Genomic DNA, 18,461 nt, shown 5'->3' with positions numbered 1-18,461 from the left:
CCTTCCTTCCTTCCTTCCTTCCTTCCTTCCTTCCTTCCTTCCTTCCTTCCTTCCTTCCTTCCTTCCTTCCTTCTCCCCCTTCCCCCTCTCTCTCTTTTTTAAAGACTGGGTCTCATGTAGCCCAGGCTGCCTCAAACTCTCACAAGCTGGATTCCTGCTCTTTCACTCCCCAGTGCTAGGATGGGATCTGAACACTCTGTCAACACTTGTACAGAACTTTAAGTTCTGCATCTTTTGCTCTTCTCATACTGGACTGTTTGCATAGGCTGTGGTGAATTTAACTGAATTATAATTTCTACCATTAGAAGTTTTGGTTAGAGAAGGGCTGTATCTCTGTATCCAATTTCATGGTAGGGTGGGCTGGGGGTCAGAACACTGCATTTTCCTGCCACAATCAGCCACTCAGCCAGAAATTGCTGTCTTTGTGTTCCTTATGGAGATAGAATCTTATACGGCAGCTCAACCACACTTGGAACTCATGCTGTAGCTCAGGTTAGCCTCCAACTTGTGGGTGATTCTCCTATCTCCACCTCCACGTTGCTGGGACTGTAAGTGCATGCCCCCACACTGGTCATTTTCCTTCTTCTTTAAAAAGTATTTTAATGACTTGTGTGCGTGTGTGTTGCACATTTGGAGGTCAGAGGACAACTCTGTGGCATTGGCTCTCTCCCTCCATTTCATGGGAGTTCCACCGATCAAACTTGGGCCACACGTCTGTGCATCAGGTACATTCACCTGCTGAGCTGTCTTACAAGCTCATTTTCCTTCCTTTGTTCTTTCAGTCTGTGTCTCTCTGTAGTCCTGGCTGGCCTGAAACTTCAGGCTTGTCTCAAATGCACATAAATCTGCCTCCTCCTGCCTCCTGAAAGCCAAGCTTGAAGGCATAGGCCCCATGCCTGATCCTACTTTCCTTATGTTTATCACTTTATTTTTACTTGTTTTTGTTTAAATAAGGGTCTAACTGTGTAGTCATTTCTGGTCTGGAACTGGCCACACAGGCCCAAACTCTCCAAGATCTGATATCTCAATGCCTCTGCTTCCCAGGTTCTGGGACTCAAAGCATGTGCCTCCACACCTAGCTTTTCCTCCTTTATAAATGGATACTGTGAAGTTGGCGTCACAATATCCCTACAGCTTTTGTGAGAAACGGGAGGTGTCCTAGTTAGATTTAATTGTCAGCTTGACACAGTCTAGAGTCATCTGTGAGGACAACCTGATTGAGAAATTGCCTAGCTCAGATTGGCTGGTAGGCAGGGCAGGGTGGGGACAGTCTTAATTATTAACTGATGTGAGAGCATCCAGCCTCATCCTGGGAGGAAGAGGAAGCAGTATTCCTCTACTGTTTCTGCTCCAAGTTTCGCCCTGACTTCACACAATCAACTATGACCTAAAAGACAAAAGGAACTCTTCCTCAAGTTGTTTTTGGTCATATTTTATTATGGAAACAAAGAGCCACTAGAATTTTTTTTTTTTTTAAATACTGGTGTTGGAGCCCGAGCTGGGGCATCATGCAGTCCAGCCTTACCAGGGAGCCGCACCTAGCTTTGCTGCCTGGCATCTTTGCTTTCTTCTGTGGACAAGGTCTTGCTATGTAGCCAAGGCTGGATGCTCTGCTAGGTGTGATAGGCATCCCTTTCATTGTAGTTCTTGCTGGCAGATTCTGTGAGTGTGAGGCTGTTATCAAGAAACTCCTGTTTCTTCCACCTGAGGCTCATGACTACTAGGACCATAGGTGTGTACCTGGCTCCTGCCATTCTTCTGAAGCCACCCCATGGAACTCCAGTGACCTATGAGAGCAACGGCCAGTTGCACAACAAAACCCCACGCTGGGCTGGGGAGACGCTGATAAATTGTTTGCCACACACGATTGAGGGCCTGACCTGGAAAGGTACAGGTTCACTATGGGACCCTGACTCAAGAGTGAGGCAGAGAGGGACAGCAGAGACACCACACCTCACACTGACGTTTGGCCTTCACACTCACACGTAAACATGTACACATGTATACACATGCATGCATACACACACACACACACACCCCATGCCTTTTAGGAGCAAACCTAGCCCCCTTGCTTGAAACTAAAAATCTAGTTAATGACTCCTATTAGAGTGCACATGCATTTCCTCATGCAAGTGCTAAAATTTAACATCTTAATTTAACCAAAGAGTTTTTAAAAATCTGACTAACACACTTGGAGCTAGCAAGCTCAGGAGTTGCCATAGCTTTTACAAGAGGTCTGATTTTCATTAAATTGTTCCATTAGTGGAAAACTACTCATTTCTGAAGAAAGTCTGGAATAAAGTAAGCCATTAGGAAACTGTAACTGCCACTGGTCAGGGACGTCTCACGGATCCAGGCTGAGGGTCCCTCATCCGAGACGCCTGGGCCACAAGTGTGGCCGGCTTTTGGAGCTTTTTAGTTCTGGAGGGTTACAGAGATGGCACTGGCTGACCGTGTCAAGTGTGGAGTGCTGTGAAGAGTCTGAACTGTCTGTTCCTTTCGGTGCTGGGATGAGAGCCACGGCCCTGCACACGCTCGGCATGCACTCTGAGTTTCCTCAGCCCTGGGCACGCTGAGCTCGTCCAGTATTTACAGGGTTAGATGTCAAGAATATTTAAGATTTCTGGATTAGGGGTTTCGATCCCTGCTTTATGAGATGCTGGGGCAACAGAAAGAAGCAGAAGAAAAGAAAACAAAACATAGTTTTTACTCGACACACATCTATCACATGCAGTGAAGGAAGAGGGTTCAAGGCTTTTCCACAGAGGGCATGTGTTGTGGAGACCTGTCCTGCCACTCCTGCACAGCTGCCGTTTGTCAACCTCTGTGTAATGTCCACAGCCTTGCTCTCACTCCTTGGAAACCCGTGTGCTCTGGCTGCCACCAGGAGAGGAGCATGTGGCCTTCAAGGGTTTCACGAGAAGTACAAGGATCACTGTCACTTTTCAGCAGAGTTTTCTCGCAATGTTGGGGATGGGCCCATGGCCTCCCCGCACAGGGGGATTGCAGGCAGGCGCTCAGGCGCTGAGCTGTAGCCGGCGCTTGCAGCGGCACTTTGCGGAGGAGCATTGGGATTTTTGTCAACAACCTGGGTGGATTTCACACACATTTTTCAAACTGTTGTGTGCCATGGAGGTTGGAGGTGATGACATGAGGTTGGAGGTGACGTGTTTACCTGTGCTGTGGGGGCAAAGGAAGCCGAGGCTGCACTCACCTCTCCTTCTCTGCAAAATCATTTTGCAGCTTCTGTTCCTTCTCCAGAGCAATGGTCTCGGCCTGGCTCTTCAGAGTCTGCTCGTATTCTCGGATTTTCTCCTTAAGTGCTTTTATCGTAACCTCTGCAGAACGAACGTCAGAAAAACCACCAGTGAGGGAAGCGGTTCCTTGCAGCGGGGTGAACCAGGCTTTCGTAACCCGCTGGGATTGCTGTATTTTAAACTTGAGCTTGTCCATGCCGACACAAAATCAATGGTTATGAGTCCCTTTGGGGACCTTTTACTCCCTCAATGTGAAATTGAACTTGTAGTATTCAGGTTGGGGAGGATCAATGGGTTTTGCCAGGAAGGACTGTGGTGGTCCCTCCAGCATACTTAGAAAAGGGAGAAATCGATGGTAAAACATAATATTGTCTTACTGATGCCCCTAAAGTTGGTCCTCCACAGAGGGCAGGCTAATAAAGTTTTGGTGCAGGTTTAAGGACATTTTGGAAGTAGAGTCAGACACAGACCTCATCAGCCACCAAGGCAGCCTTGCTGTTGTATGGCATGAGAAATGCCAGGCACTGTGGCTGAGTGTCCCCTCCTGAGCCGAGAAAGGGGAAACCAGCATAGAGTTTGGGTGCTGGCGTCCACTGTGCCCTGGTAGACGAGGGCTCCATATGTAGAGCTGATACTGTGGGGGCTGGAGGAGGGGCCTAGAGGTGCCCTGTGGGAAAGGTGGCTGAGGAAGGGCCACCTGCAGGGAGCGCTCAGAAGTGACTCCCCACCCATAAAGGCTGATGGCAGCCACTTTGGTTGCATGAGCAGAGGACACCCAAACAGCCAAGATGAATGGCCACAGCTCAGTGTGAGCCACCCACACCCTCCATTCTAACGCCGTCCGTGTAGGACTCCGTGTACCCCGACGGCAGCCACAGCTGGGGGCCACCTCTCACAGGGCCTGGCTGAGTTCCTCTGCAGTCCCAGCATCTGGCACAGCTGGCTGAGGTAACGAATGGAGAAGCAGAAACTGGCAGCCAGACGTGGCTGGCAGCCCTAGCTCTCTGTAGTGCCTCCTGCCAGACAACATGTATTTTGTGTTTCCAAGAACACCTGAATTGTGGCACATGCCTGTAGTGCTAGCATTTGTGAGAAGGCTGAGGTAAGAGAATTATTAATTAAAGGCTACTCTGAGCTACAAAGTAAGTTTGAGGATAGACTCAGCTACACAGTGAGCCTGAAGCCAGCTTGGGAGACATAGTGAATTTGAAGCAGCCTGAGTTACAGAACAAATTTAAGGTTAGCCAAGACTATATACAGTTAGCCTGACAGTGCCCTGGACTATACACTGAGTTTGAGGCCAGCCTGGGCTACATGGTAACTTTGAAGTCAACCTGGCCTAGACAAAACCTCTGTCTCAGAAGGAGCAAAAAGGCCATGCCACTGGAGTTAAAAGTGTAAGAGACTAGAAGATTTTCTCTAGGTATGTGTAACAAGCCAGACATTGCACGGAATTATCTGTCACCAGGCACTGGGCATTTTGAAAAACAAAAACGAAAACAAAAACAAATTCTGTTAGCAGTTGCTGCAGAACTTTGCTGTGGGAGAGAAAAGTCTCAAAGGATCCCAAATTCATAAGCCCAACACCTCCCTTGTAAGCAGGACAATGCTGTCCCTTGTGGTCACAAAGGCCATATCTTGATAGAATCAGATTGAAGTGGGGTCTGACCCCCAAATCTTCTGTATCCCAGCATGGATCCAAGCTCCAGTCAGTGTGTGATCACAGGCCCTGGGGGACCAGGGGCTGCTGCCCTCACACTCCAGTCCTGTTTAAGCCTGTCTGTCCTTCTAACTCTCCCTAGTCAGTCCAGTCTCTTCATGAACCTTCTCACAGGCAGGGGTTCTCCCAAGTGTGTTTTCACACCCTTCAGGGCAGAAGGGGATGCTCTTGTCCGTTCCAGTCACTGAGCTTTTTGCTTAGTTTTCTAAACGTTCCCTAACTCCCAGGGCATGCAGAGCCAAACACGTCGGTGCCCTCCGCCCTACCCAAGTCCTCTCCAACGTGCCCAAAACAAAACCACGAAGACACACAGGAGGCTTGGGACTCGCTTGCTTTATAAACCTCGTGACTGCTGGTGAATTGGGCTTTTTCTTCAATACAAGGAAGCCAGGAAGCTCTGGGGCTTTTTGAAGCATTTGTTTTTATTTTCTATTAATGGATAATCGAACCTAGGGCTTTGATGATGTAAGCCTGGGCAAACACTCAACCACTGAGCCACACCCCCAGCCCCTCACGGGAAGATTCTCAACCATTGAGCTATATATCCTCAGCCTTCTTTCTGCTCAGAGTAGCCTTGAACTCAGCCTGTAACCTAGGCAGGCCTTGAATTTTGAATCCTCCCACCTTGGCCTCTGGAGTAGCTGATACTGCCGTCTGTACCAGGCCAGGACAAGGTTCTGAGATTCTGAACACACCTGGCTTTCAACTATAAGACAAATTTCTTTATGTTTGTTTGGGGCAGGAAAAGTCTTTGTCTCCTATGCCTTGTGATACAAAGCAGCTCTACTAAGAGCCTGTTTCTTTCTTTTTCACAAGATCCATAATGGCAGGATGAGGCCTACATGGAAGAATGGTGTGTAGGCACACAACTTGCAAGGATGCGTCTTGTCTGGAGCCTTAATGGATTGGCAGCAATGACTAAATGACTTACTGTGTATGGCCCTTTGATCAGGAGCTGGCTGGCTGACAGGTGTCCCCAGAGGCGACACATCGGTCTTTGAAAAGACAGATCCTATCACAAGATGATACAGGAGGAATTTTCAAAGCCTCCTGATCCGCCCCAGACCAAGAGCAATAAAATCCTATGTAGTTATTGTAGGAGGGAAAGTTTAGCTGCGGCATACCTAGGCAGCGCCATTATATTTGTTTAAGAGACTCGGCTGCTTGCCCCAGCCTGGCTTCATGAGGAGGGTAACAATTATAGCCGGTCCCAACAGTATGAAGAAGGCAATTGGGGGGGTGGGGGGGGACAGAAAGCAAAGCCTGACAGGCATTTGCCACCGACCTTGATTTTTCACTTCGGCAAACTCCTTGTTGTATTCTTCTAGTGTTTCCCTAAGTTTCTGGTTTTCCGTTTCAATGTCGTGTAGACGCTGCACTTTTACTTCCAGCTGTTGCCCGAGGTCCAGGGCTGGCACGGGATCTACGCAGTGGGAGAACACAGGTCAGCACACGCACCCAGACCCCTCGTCTGGGAAGCACTCTTCCACCAGCCCATGCTCTCAGCCCCTCACTGGCAGACAGTAGGCAGTCATGTTCTCTGAGACACTCCTAGTTCCTTACTTGGGGAGTCTCAGTGTTGTAACTCTGAGCCACACCCAGCCCCTTACTGGCAATTCTAGGCCAGTATCCAGAAATCACTTCCTGGAGACTCTCGGGGTCTCAGTTTCCCTGCCTCCCTTCAAGGCCCCTTTGGCCACTGGCTATGTGGGTAGAATAGCAGGCGTAGTGAGTGGAAGGAAGCGGGCTCCACGGCAGCCTATCGTATCTGCAGGACCTTCTGCGGGGATACTGGCCCACGGAAAGGTGCGTCTTCGTTGAATCTGTCTAGGAAATCCATTGACCTGGAACCCAGGGAGGTGCTCAGGCCACAGAACACTTGCATGGACAGGACAAGTTCTTACAAGAGTCTCGCCACGACAGAAGCAGCACTGACATTCACTGCAGAGGAAAGGCTGGCCCAAGTTTACCTGGCTGGAGGGCCTAAGCCTGCTGACTTCAGGTGATCACTATTCTAATCACAGAAGCTCGGAGAGCAGAGACCCTTGGGCTCTGTAGGACATGGTCCTTTTCTTTCTCTTCTTTTCCTCTTTGAGGCAGAGGTTCATGTATAGCATGCTGGCCTTGAACTTCTATACCTGAGGTCCTAGGATTAGAGGTGTGTCAACCACACTTAGACCACGTGCTAGTGGGTACTGAATCCAGCACTTTGTCATCAGCGCTTTGCGCATATTGGACTTCGTATCTACAGCATGTAGTCCTTCACTGATGCTGGGTGCTAAGAACAGCCAAAGGCATGCAGCTGATGGTTCTAATACTGGAGACCCCTGTAAACCCACAAGTGGTGGTGAGCTGCCTCACCCCTGCAGCCCCAGGCCAGCCGGCTAGGGAGCCTCCACGTTCCCTGTCAGAATACAGAGAGCAGAAGAGCACTGGGCTGGGCCTATGGAACCCTGTGGACAAAAGAACATGCTGTCTGGGGCGGAGAGATGGCTCGGTCAGTAAAGAGCTTGCTGGGCAAGCATAAGGGCCTGAGCCTGAGTCCCTAGCACTCACATAAAAAGTCCAGCGTGGGCACTGGTAACCCAGAAGTGGGATGGAGACAAATGGATCTCTCTAGCCCGCGCCAGCTAGCCCTGCACGATTCCTGATGTCTACACGGTAGTTAGCTCCTGAGAACAACAGCTGGCGTTGACTTCCGGCCTCCACACATATGCTCACTCTACTCACACAGACTGTCCTCCTCCCAAAGAAGAATGCTACCAGGTTCACTCAGTATTAGATTTTAGTCTACAGTTGGAAAAAAACAGTTACGTAATGTATAGGACTGGCTTTGGCCTCTGGCTTTCCTAGACAGACAGACAGACAGACAGACACGGAATGCTGTGAGTGAACTGCATCTTCCTTTTCCTTCTGTCTAGGAGGCAAGGATAACCCACCTGCCCAGGGGAACACACCCTTTGGAATTCTGAGAGTAGAAGAGTACCCAAGTCACAGGGCTTAGAAAGATTACTGAATCTATTTCAGGCAGGGGCGCCAGCCTCGCCTGGGGATGGCTGTGGAGATTTAGTCTCCTCTCAAGGAATGCTAAACACCACGCATGGCAGAGCAGTGAGGGTATATATTCAAGAGCTCACTTAACTTCCCAACGCCAGAGCCATTAATTTTTCAGACCACCCCTGGTTCCTGGGAGCAAGGGCTGGCCCACCATGGCTGTGTGAGTGCTGTCTCACCAGAGCCTGGACTTCTCTGCGATGTGAATGCATTCAGAGTTTATTCCATGCGTCACTAGGATGTGAGGAGCTGGAGTCTGCAGCCCTGAGGGAGCCCAGCACTGGGCTTAATACCAACACTGTCCATCATGTAGCTCTGAGGCTTGCTGGACACTTGCATGCCCTGTATACACAGTGCTGCCTGCCCCCCTTTCTCATTCATGACTTTTCATTATTATTTTAATCAGCATTAAAATATTTATGTTATGTTAGATTGCGAGAGCTATTTTGGGAACACAGTGCTTCCAAGCAGGAGTTGCAATAACCAGAAAAATGGAATTCTTGGGGCATCCCAGGTTCCCAGGGAGCATGAATCTCTCGCTGCCCTCCATGTCTTCTGGCTGGAAAAATGGATTGGAAAAAAACAATGACTGCTATGCCCACAACCCCTTTATATAGAAGGTGACCCTGGTCAGGGACGAAGAAGGGAAGGTATTGGACTTGGATGCTCACTGACGCTGCTTTGCAGCACAACTTCTAGCACCAAGCTGACGAAGAACTAAGGTTGCACTCTGCACACACAAGTGTGTGTGCACCTGGACACGGTGTTGCTGTGGGCACCTCCACAGTCTTTCTCCACATTGCTGACAAGTGTCTTTCAGAACTCACTCTGTAGGTCAGGCTGGCTGCCAGGCAAGCCCCAGGAATCCACCGGCTCCCACTTCCCCAGCTCTGGGGTACACAAACTCACAGGAGCTTTTTACATGGGTCTTGGGGATAGAGCTTGGGTGCTCTTGCTTGCCAAGCACTTAACTGACGAAGCATCTCCCCAGCCCCTCCAGGCCATTCCTATTTACAGGCCAGGACCCAGTGTGGCTGCTTCTAGTGAAAAAATAGCTTCCATCTTGCCGTTCATCAGGAATCCAGTAACAGATGAAGAGAACACATATGTTCTCAAGCAAATAGTAACCAACTAAGCCTTTAGACAAATTCTCAGCACGCCCTGCTGTAAATGGAAGTTCTAGCACTCTGGTAATTATTCATTATGGCATCCATATTTAATTTAACAGTATTAAAGTTAATGTCAAAGCAGCAGAACTGGCCACAGAATAGAAAAGGAACTGAATGTTCAAACAGTTTGATTCATCAGACTCTCAGCTTTACGATGGGGAATTGTATGACTAAAGGCAGACTGCACTGGAATCCTGTTTTGGGATATGTAAAAGCCATTGGTAAAATACCTCTTAGGCTTAATTTTTATTATGTGTATTAAGGGTATGGCTAATTACCACATGATGGTATAATAGTCCTAGCATGTTTGAGCTGGAGACCAAAACAATGAACTTCGGCACGCCAAACCCCAGCCTGCATGTTAAGCTGGGGAAATCATAGCTTTCTGTCTCGTTAACGATTTCCAATGCCATTTAAACTCCACACAAGCATTGTTAGGTCTCAGGCTCTATGTCAGAAGCCTCGGATCTCAGCAGTTCAATTACAGAATTGTCTGAGGGAGGAGACAGAACACACCCATAGACAGAATAACATGCAGAGTCTGTAAGCCACCCGCCCAGCCTCCAACCCAACATGCTTTGCCACTATCCCCATCCACCCACATGACAAACTCAAAGGCATCTTCCGATCATCTGAGAAGTTAATTCCTGAAGCACGCTCAGAGGTAGTGTGCAGTTCGTTATGCAACTCAGGACTTAAACAGCATAATTATGTAACAAACAACCCTATCACCTGGATTTATTCAGCACATTTTGCTAAGCGCGGTAACATTAGCTCATTAATTCTAGTCATCCCTGCAGAAGCTGGGGAAGGGCATGCTGGGCTGTGTCAGGCGCTGGCATCTCCCCAGGGACAGGGATGAGAAGGAGCTGGCCAGGCCAACAGGTATGCAAAATGCTAATTAAGAATTCGACTTCCTGAGCCGGCAGCCACCTCAATTACGCTGTCTCTTCGTGCACTAATTTAACAAGGGTTTCCTAAGTGGCTACATGATCTGGGAAAGGCCAGGGTTGGGCACTGCAAGGGACACTGAGCCAAGTCAGCAGGAGCCAGCCTCCCTGGAGAGGTAGCCCAGGTACCTCAAATATCAAGGATAAAGCAGAGAACAGCCACACTAAAGATCAAGTGAGTGGAAAGGGATTCCATATAAATGGGCAGAGAGGAGCTTTTTTTCAGTAAGAAGAGACAGATGCTGGAGCAGTTGCAGTAACAGAGACACAAGGGGAACTTAGGAGCACAGTGCCAGGCACCAGAACCATCGTCACCATCAAAAGTAACTGATGTTAATTTTATGACACCAGGGTGGTTCTGGGTGCTAAAGGAGTATGTGATAAGCAAGGCTAACACTTTGCTCTCAAAGGCTTACCAAAGGAGCTGGGGTACAGACCCCAGCACATTAACCAAAAAACTGAGAGGAAAAATACCCATAGTACTGGGTACAAATTTCAAAACTCTATTCACATTTATTAATAACAGAGACGTAAAATCATTTCTCCCTGTGGTACTGTGGAAGGAACAAGAGCCTTGAGAATGCAAGGCCAGGGCTTTACCATAGAGCCATGCATGCCCCGAGCCGAGCCATTCACTAAGCGATTCCAGGTGGGCGTGCCCCCAGTAAGAAACTGAGTGAAGTCAGTATGGACGCCAAAGCCTGGCGAACACCACCAAGCCCCTTGGTGGCCCTCCACAGATGTACAGCAAGTGTTCCCCTCATATGCACAGAGAACAGCCATCAACAGCAGGCAGAGTGCAGACAAGTCTCGATAAATTCAAAAGAACAAATATCATCCAGAGCACATTCTCTGGCCACAAAAGAGTAAAACATGCCTGGACCTTGTAAGAACGTAGAAAGAAGCAAATCAAATGCCAAGTAAGCAGAAGTAAGCAAGGGAGATGGGGAGCAATAAAACTGAAAAGGCAAAAAGAAAAAAAAATCAATGCAAACAAAAGCAGGTTCTTAAGAAAAACAAAACAAAACAAAACAAAAACACCGAAATTGATTAGCTTCCAGCCAGACTGATCTAGAAAAAACACATAACTTACAAATCCCAAGATCTGAAAATGACAGAATGGATATAATGGCTTCTCTCTCTTTCTGACAGGTAGGATAGAAATCAGTATGTACCAGATCTCACAGAGATCTGTCTGCCTGTGCCTCTGCTGGGATTAGAGGTGTGTGCTATCATAATTGGCCCATTTCAGAATCTTAAGATGGCAGAATCTGCCTTTATTCCCAACACGGAGAGGCAGAGACAGGTGGATCTCTGTGAATGAGTTGGAGGCTAGCCTAGTCTACATATTGAGTTCTAGGCCAGCCAGGGCTAGAGTAAGACTGTCTTAAGAAAAGATGGCAACATATGGTGGCTAAAGCCAAGTGCTGGTACACGCCTGTAACCCAGCAGTGTGGAGGGCACAAACAGGCAGATCTATTTAAGTTTGAGGCCAGACTGGTCACAATGGTGACAAATTGTCTCAACAAACTTGAAACTGTTAAGATAGCTCAGTGGCTAAAGCATCTGTCATTCAGCCCCGAGTACCTGGGTTCTGATTTCCAGGACCCAGATGAAGCACCACCAGTGGAGGCAGAAGCACCCATGGCTGGGTGCCCTCACTCTACTTGGACAACCCCAAGTCCCAGGTAAAGACCCTGCCTTAAAGAACAAGGTTGCTCCTGGCCCCTGACCCCCCCCCCCACTTCTTTGTGTGTTTACATATAAAAACAAAAGCCAGAAATGAACAAATCTGACTCAAAAATAAATGAAAAATGTTTATAGTACCATCTCATCACTACACATGTGAAATGAAGGACTACAATACCAGGCCACTACCTTCACTCCATCTCCGAGAGGTGCTGGTGGGTACTGGTTGGTAAGGGAAAGCAGGCGCAGGAGTTTTCTACAGTGCTGTAGCCACTTACCATTGGCCTAAAGTTCCAGTAAAAATGTCCCCATTCATGGGCATGTAAGCAACCCTAACTAAACTCAGTGGGTCACAAAACCAGAAAAAAAAAAAAGTGAAGATGAAGGGAACTTGGTGGGAAGAAGGGAGGATTAAAGGAGAGGGTATAAGAGAGGGTTAGGGTGTGCATGAAAAGGACCAAAAGTTTATATACATATGTAAAATTGCCAAAAGATAGTAATAAAAAAAGGTAAAAGAAAGAAAAGTCCCAGGCCTAAATGGTTTCAGAGCTGAACCGCAGGAGTGTAAAGAAAAAATAACAGCAGCTTTGAAAGGGGAACACTTACGAAGATGAGGCAGGAGGCTCTTGAATTTCAGTTTAGCTAAAAGCACGTGAAAAAAAACAAAAGAAGTAGTAAAAGGAAAAGGCAGGAAGAGGGCAGCAGATTGAAGAAATATAAAGGAAGATCTAAGGATCAGAAAGTGAAAAAACCACCATTAGACAGTATCAAACGATAGTGCAGATACGGAGCAACTGGACCTCTTTTTTGAAGAGGATAAGATGACTCAACTACTTTGAAAAACAGCATGAAAATTCTCATCAAGTTCAATGACGTCAGGGCTGAGAGACAGCTTGCTTAGCATGGAGAAGGTCCTGGATCCCATCCTCGGTATAAACCAGAGCTCAGAAGGAGGAGGTGGGATGATCAGACTCCATCCTTGGCCATATAGAGAGCAAATTCAAGGCCAGGCTGGGATATATGAGGCCCTGTCTCAAACAAAACAAAACAAAATAAAACCTAACCCGGTGACGGTGGGTTTATTCCTTATTCATAGAGATCACAGACTGGAAGCAAATCACATTTCCATAAAGAGGTAGATGGATAAGTGGATCACTGCACATGCAAACATGGAACTCCAGGGCGGCAACAGGGAGGGTCCCCACAGATTACACTAAACGAAAGCGTCAGCTAACACACAGCTCATCTGGATTTAGGGTCGACTGGTTTGTGAACACTGACGGCAGCCAAGTGACAGACTGTGAACTGTCATCTTTTCCCAGGTTAACAATGCCGGGCAGCAGCTGTGAACCTGGGTACACAGAGAGATGAGCAGAAGTCCTAACCAAGATTTTAGTGAGCTGCGTGGCTGAGCGATGGTGACCAGGAAGATGGGTTTATTCCATGCCTTTTCAACTTAAGATATATATTACTGTAGGATGGGTTGCCGAGATATAACCCGTTCTGACTTAAGGGTATCTGTACTAACTCATGTTCCATTCATATTCAACCACAAAAATGTCAAGTCTAATCTACAGTGATAGACAAAAAGATCTCTGAGATTTAGGATGACAAGAGAACTTGAGAGGCAATAAAATCATCCTGTCTTGATTCTGAGAATGGTAACGCTACCCAACTGTACACTTAAAATGGGCACATTTTATTGAATTTTTAACTATACTCCCCAAAAGAAAACAAGTAAGATTTAAGATATAATTTCAGAGGGTTACGGAGACGCTCAGCTGGGGACGCGCTTGCCCTGTAAGCCTAAGGACCTGCATTTGATCACATGTAAAAACCTGGGGTGGGGTGTGTGGGGGCATGGGGTGGGGTGGAGTGTGTGGGGGAGGGGTGGACACCTCTAAGTGCAGACAGGAGGATCTCTGGGTGGCCTAGCCTGACTGGCATGGCTCAGCTTCCAGTGAGCGACCCTGTTAAACAGGCCAGCATAACAACAAAAGCAGAGGGTGGCAGCTCCTGAGGAGTAACACCCAAGGCCGACCTCTGGCCTCTCTACACACACACATATGCACCGACATTCACACAACATAGGAATAGAACTTAGGTGGATTGGGGACAGAGCTCAGTACTAGAATGCTCACAGTGAGTTTGCAAGGACCGGGTTCAATACCTAATACAACGTGTATGTATGTATATTTATGTAATTTTCAAGAACTTTTTTCATGTTTTTAATAAAATATTTTAATTCCCCTTCACTCCTCACCGCTGCTTTGGGTGTGTGCAGCGCAGGGGACGGAATGCGTGCCCGGCCAGCACTTACCACTGAGCTACAGACTCCGTGTCTGTCTGTTGATTTCTCATTTTGACACAGGGTCTCATTAAGTTGAACAGGCTGTACTTGAACTCACTTTATAGGCCAGGCTATCTTAGAACTTATAATTTCCTGCCTCAGCCTCCCAAAGAGCTGGGATTATCTGTGTGAACTGCCATGCCTGGCTGTAGCTTTCCATTACTACAATGTGACATAGGGTTTTTATAAAATACACTACCGTAACTGGCCATAATTTTGTATATTATATATATGCAAAATAAGAACATCTTGGGGCTATGAATCCCAAATTTTTCAATCTTGAGATTTACATTTGAGTTGACACATGGGTTCTGGGTTTGCTCTTGAATGCCACATAAACCAGTCCCGTGCCACACACCTGCTCTCAGGGGCGGAGGCAGGAAGATCTGAAGTTTGAGGTTATTCTCAGCTATAAGAGGGGTCTGAGGCTAGCCTGGAGACTCGTAAAGCTCTCTGCCCAGAGCTCTGGGTTGATGGCTTTGGCTCCTGGGCTAAGAGAGGCCAGTCGTGTGCAATCGGCAGGTGAGCTCAGGGAGTAAAGAATTCTGGGAATGTGGCTGAGGGAGTTAGTAGCAGGTGGAGTAAGAGGACTTTTTGTTTTCTTTTTTTAAATTTATTCATTTACGAATGCTCTGTCTGCACATATGCCTGCTAGCAGAGGGCGCCAGATCTCACTCTAGATGGCTGTGAGCCACCGTGTGGGTGCTGGGCATTGAACTCCGGTCCTCTGGAGGAGCAGACAGTGCTCTTAACCACTGAGCCAGTCTCTCCAGCCCCAGTAAGAGGGTCTTAAATGTAGGCCAATTCTGGAGGTGCATTTATTAGGAACGAGGAAAGAAAAGACTCCTAGGTGACACTGGCATCCTCATTTGTGGTGATACCATTCACGGCCTTGGAGGGTAGTGTGTGTGAGTATGTGTGTGTATGTGTCTGTGTGTGTCTGAGTGTGTGGTATGTGTCTGTATGTATTTGAGTGTGTCTGTGAGTGTGTGTGTCTGTGAGTGTGTATGTGTCTGTGTGTCTGTGAGCGTGTGTCTGTGTGTCTTTTGAGTGTGTTTGTGTGTGTGTGTCTGTGAGCATGTGTATGTGTGAGTGTGTGTATGTGTCTGTGAGTGTGTCTGTGTGTCTGTGAGTGTGTGTCTGTGACCATGTGTATGTGTCTGTGAGTGTGTGTGTCTGTGAGTGTGTCTGTGTGTCTGTGTATGTGTCTGTATGCGTTTGTCTATGAACATGTGTCTGTGAGGAGGCTGAGGAGGGGTCCTGGCAGAGGAAGAAGCCATGACAGAGGTTTGTGATGACAAGGAGGCTGAGGAGGGCCCTGGCAGAGGAAGAAGCCAGGACGGAGTGTGACCAGGCAGAGTGGTCGCCTGACAGGAAGGTCCACCTCTGTGGGACAGGACACAATGGAAGACAACGTTGGGGCCAGTCTGGGGTTACTTCTACGCTCCGGTCAAGCCACACAGCCTGGCCCTCCATGACTGTAATAGAAACATTTGCTTGGGAGTCTCTGGTCACTACCCAGGAAGCTGGCATGCCCGCTAAAGTGAAGCAGTGTCAAATGAAGAGGTCCCAGAATCACCGCCAGCATGATGACCATCTTCACGGAAGCCGCAGGGTGACAGGCCAGCGCCAGATCTGGTTGGGACGTCTTGGGGATGGCAGCTGGGCTGGTGGCAACGGACCCACCCCACACTGTGAGGGCTGATAAGCCCAGCCTGGTAACCCTGGGCCCCTGTCCGCACAGAGGGCTCTGTAAGAAACACCAGCTCCAGGGTGCGTGCATCCCTGTGAGCCCCAGCCCAGGGTGCGTGCATCCCTGTGAGCCCCAGCCCAGGGTGCATGCATCCCTGTGAGCCCCAGCCCAGGGTGCGTGCATCCCTGTGAGCCCCAGCCCAGGGTGCGTGCATCCCTGTGAGCACCAGCTCCAGGGTGCGTGCATCCCTGTGAGCCCCAGCCCAGCGATGACGTCGCACGCAGGCACACTCTAGTTTTTGCTGGGACACTCTGGGCAAATGTAATCATACGATTACATAATTAACCCAGCTGTCTCATTAGGAAAATCAACTGGAATTCAGTGCATAATTAGTTATATGACAATTAGCATGCTGATGAGCCAACCGATGAAAAGCTGTCTACACCGCCAGCGAGCCAGGACACGACAGCCATGGCCGTGCTGGAGGTTGGGGACAGGGATGGGCAGGACCCCGTGGGATGTGTAAGTACACTAGGGAGTCCCTGGGTCAGGTCGGGGAATTCCCAACACTAGTAACATCAAGGGCTTGAGGTGGGACCAAGAAAAAGGCCCTGAAACAAGGACAGCATGCTGAAGCGGCCAGCACGAACACAGGCGTCCACTCTGTGACTTTCAGGTTTTGAAATGTTTACAGTAGAGTGTTGAGAATGGGGCTACACTGGAAGGGCAAGGCCTAGCACACACGCACGAAGCCCTGGACTCCACCCCAGCAGACCTCAGAAGGCGAGAGCAGGGGAGGCTGTGCTGGATGTGCAGTGATACAGAGCCCAGCATGAGCTCCATGAGACTGTCTCCAACACGAACAAGAGTTCACGCTTGATCTCTTGTAAACAGCATACATCAAGATAAGAGAGGTGTCAAACTTGTCTGGTGTCTCAGTGCTGGAGGGTGGAAACAGCTATCCCCTGTCTGCTTTCTGGTTCCTCTAGAGTGAAGCATCAATGCTTCTTGTCCCTTGAAGCAACTTCAGGACCACCTCCAGGCCTTGGAGCCGCAGGCAAGGTGGGGGCAGCGGAGTGCCTGTAACCCAAGCTGCACTGTTCCTCAGTGGGCCCTGGCTCCCTCATTATCTTGGTTGGTGCCTGAGGTTGTTTCCTAGTAATAAGAATGAAAATGTCCCAGAAGGACAGACAGGACACCTATGAGGGGAATCTTGTAGGCCTCAGACCACAAGATCTTCTGGGGCCAGGGGCACTGGCCTAGTTGTCAACATCAGGAAACCTGGAATACCCAAACTAGACTAGTTTGCTAGGATCAGACTAGATTGGCTATATTTTTCTACCCTTGAAGGCTGGCACAGCAACGACATGGTGGCATGAAAACCAAGAGACTGATAACTGACACATCAGAGTGTATTAGCTTTCCCTAAGGGTTACTTTATGGCCAGCAGGAAAGGAAGGGGACTGGAAGGAAAATTTCTGACTTTATCTGTAAAGTGTCCTCACCAGAAAGTAACAGCACAAAGGACCAGATGGCTACTTCATCCTTGTGGAGGGACATTAAAAAGCAGACCTCAGGCTGAGGCTGTAGCTCTGCTTGGAGAGTGTGCGCTCACCTGACATGCTCAGTTGCTCTGGATTTGACGACCCCCAGCCTAGCACCACATAAACAGAGCATGGTGGTACACCTGTAATCCCACACCTGGGAGGCTGGAGGACCAAGAGGTCAAGGTCTTCAATGGCTATATGAATTTGAGGTCATTCTGGGGTTACTGAGACCTTGTGAGAAGAGAGGAGGAGGAGGAGGAGGGGGAGGAGGAGGAGGGGGAGGAGGAGGAGGAGGAAGAGGAGGAGGAGGAGGAGGAGGAAGAGGAGGAGGAGGAGGAGGAGGAGGAGGAACAGAGCTGTCTCTGGGTCCTCATAGTGGGGCTAGTCCCCAAGAAGAGATCACCCTTAACCTGAATCCAAGCCTCTAACCTTGGGTGCCTGGAGACACAGCATTGTATAAAGTTTCGGTAGACTTTATATAAAGTTCTGGAATTAGAAAAACCCATAAAAGCTCTTTCTAGGATGTTCTCATCCACACCTTCAGGAAAACCCAAACTACACTGTGACGGTTAATCTTCACTGTCAACCGACTTAGAATCACCATGGAAATACACCTCTGGGTTTGTCTATGAAGGTGTTTCTAGAAAGATTTAGTTGAGAAGGGAAGACCCATTTCCTAGGCTGGGGTCACGGACTGCATGAAGAGGAGGAAGTGTCCTGAGCACCAGCATCCACCTTGCTTCCAGGCTGTGGGTGCCTGGTGTTCTTGCCACCACGTCTCCCTCGTGATGCACCTCCTCAAACCGTGAGCTGCTCTGTCAGCGCAATAAGAAAACTGACCGCCACACACGTGCCTTCAACTTGCAGGTCAGCTTCCTAGGGCAATCGGGCACGTCCAGCGGCTCCTAGACCGTGGGTTGGAGCAGCATGAGGTGATAGTATTTATAGTGCTGGTGCGTGCCTCCCAGAACCTCAATCCTAATGCTCCCAGACACTGTTTTTGCATTTGAAAGTTCTCCTTGGTAGGAAGTA

General features: G+C 48.6%; 1 protein-coding gene across 1 annotated transcript in view; it reads right to left on the bottom strand.

Annotated features, from left to right (window-relative positions):
• The window catches only part of Cux1 (cut like homeobox 1), a 221,838-nt gene that overhangs the window by 36,833 nt on the left and 166,544 nt on the right, over window positions 1-18,461 (bottom strand). The window contains exons 5-6 of the mRNA XM_055606622.1: window positions 6,263-6,400; window positions 3,215-3,338 (exon numbers count right to left, since the gene is read on the bottom strand). Of these exons, the coding sequence (XP_055462597.1) occupies window positions 3,215-3,338; window positions 6,263-6,400 (262 nt within the window). The remainder of the gene's footprint in view (window positions 1-3,214; window positions 3,339-6,262; window positions 6,401-18,461) is intronic.

The sequence above is a fragment of the Psammomys obesus genome, unplaced genomic scaffold, assembly GCF_907164565.1.
Source record: "Psammomys obesus unplaced genomic scaffold, mPsaObe1.curated_primary_1811, whole genome shotgun sequence".
In the NCBI taxonomy this organism is placed as follows: Eukaryota; Metazoa; Chordata; class Mammalia; order Rodentia; family Muridae; genus Psammomys; species Psammomys obesus.
This window is presented reverse-complemented; position numbering and strand designations above follow the sequence as displayed.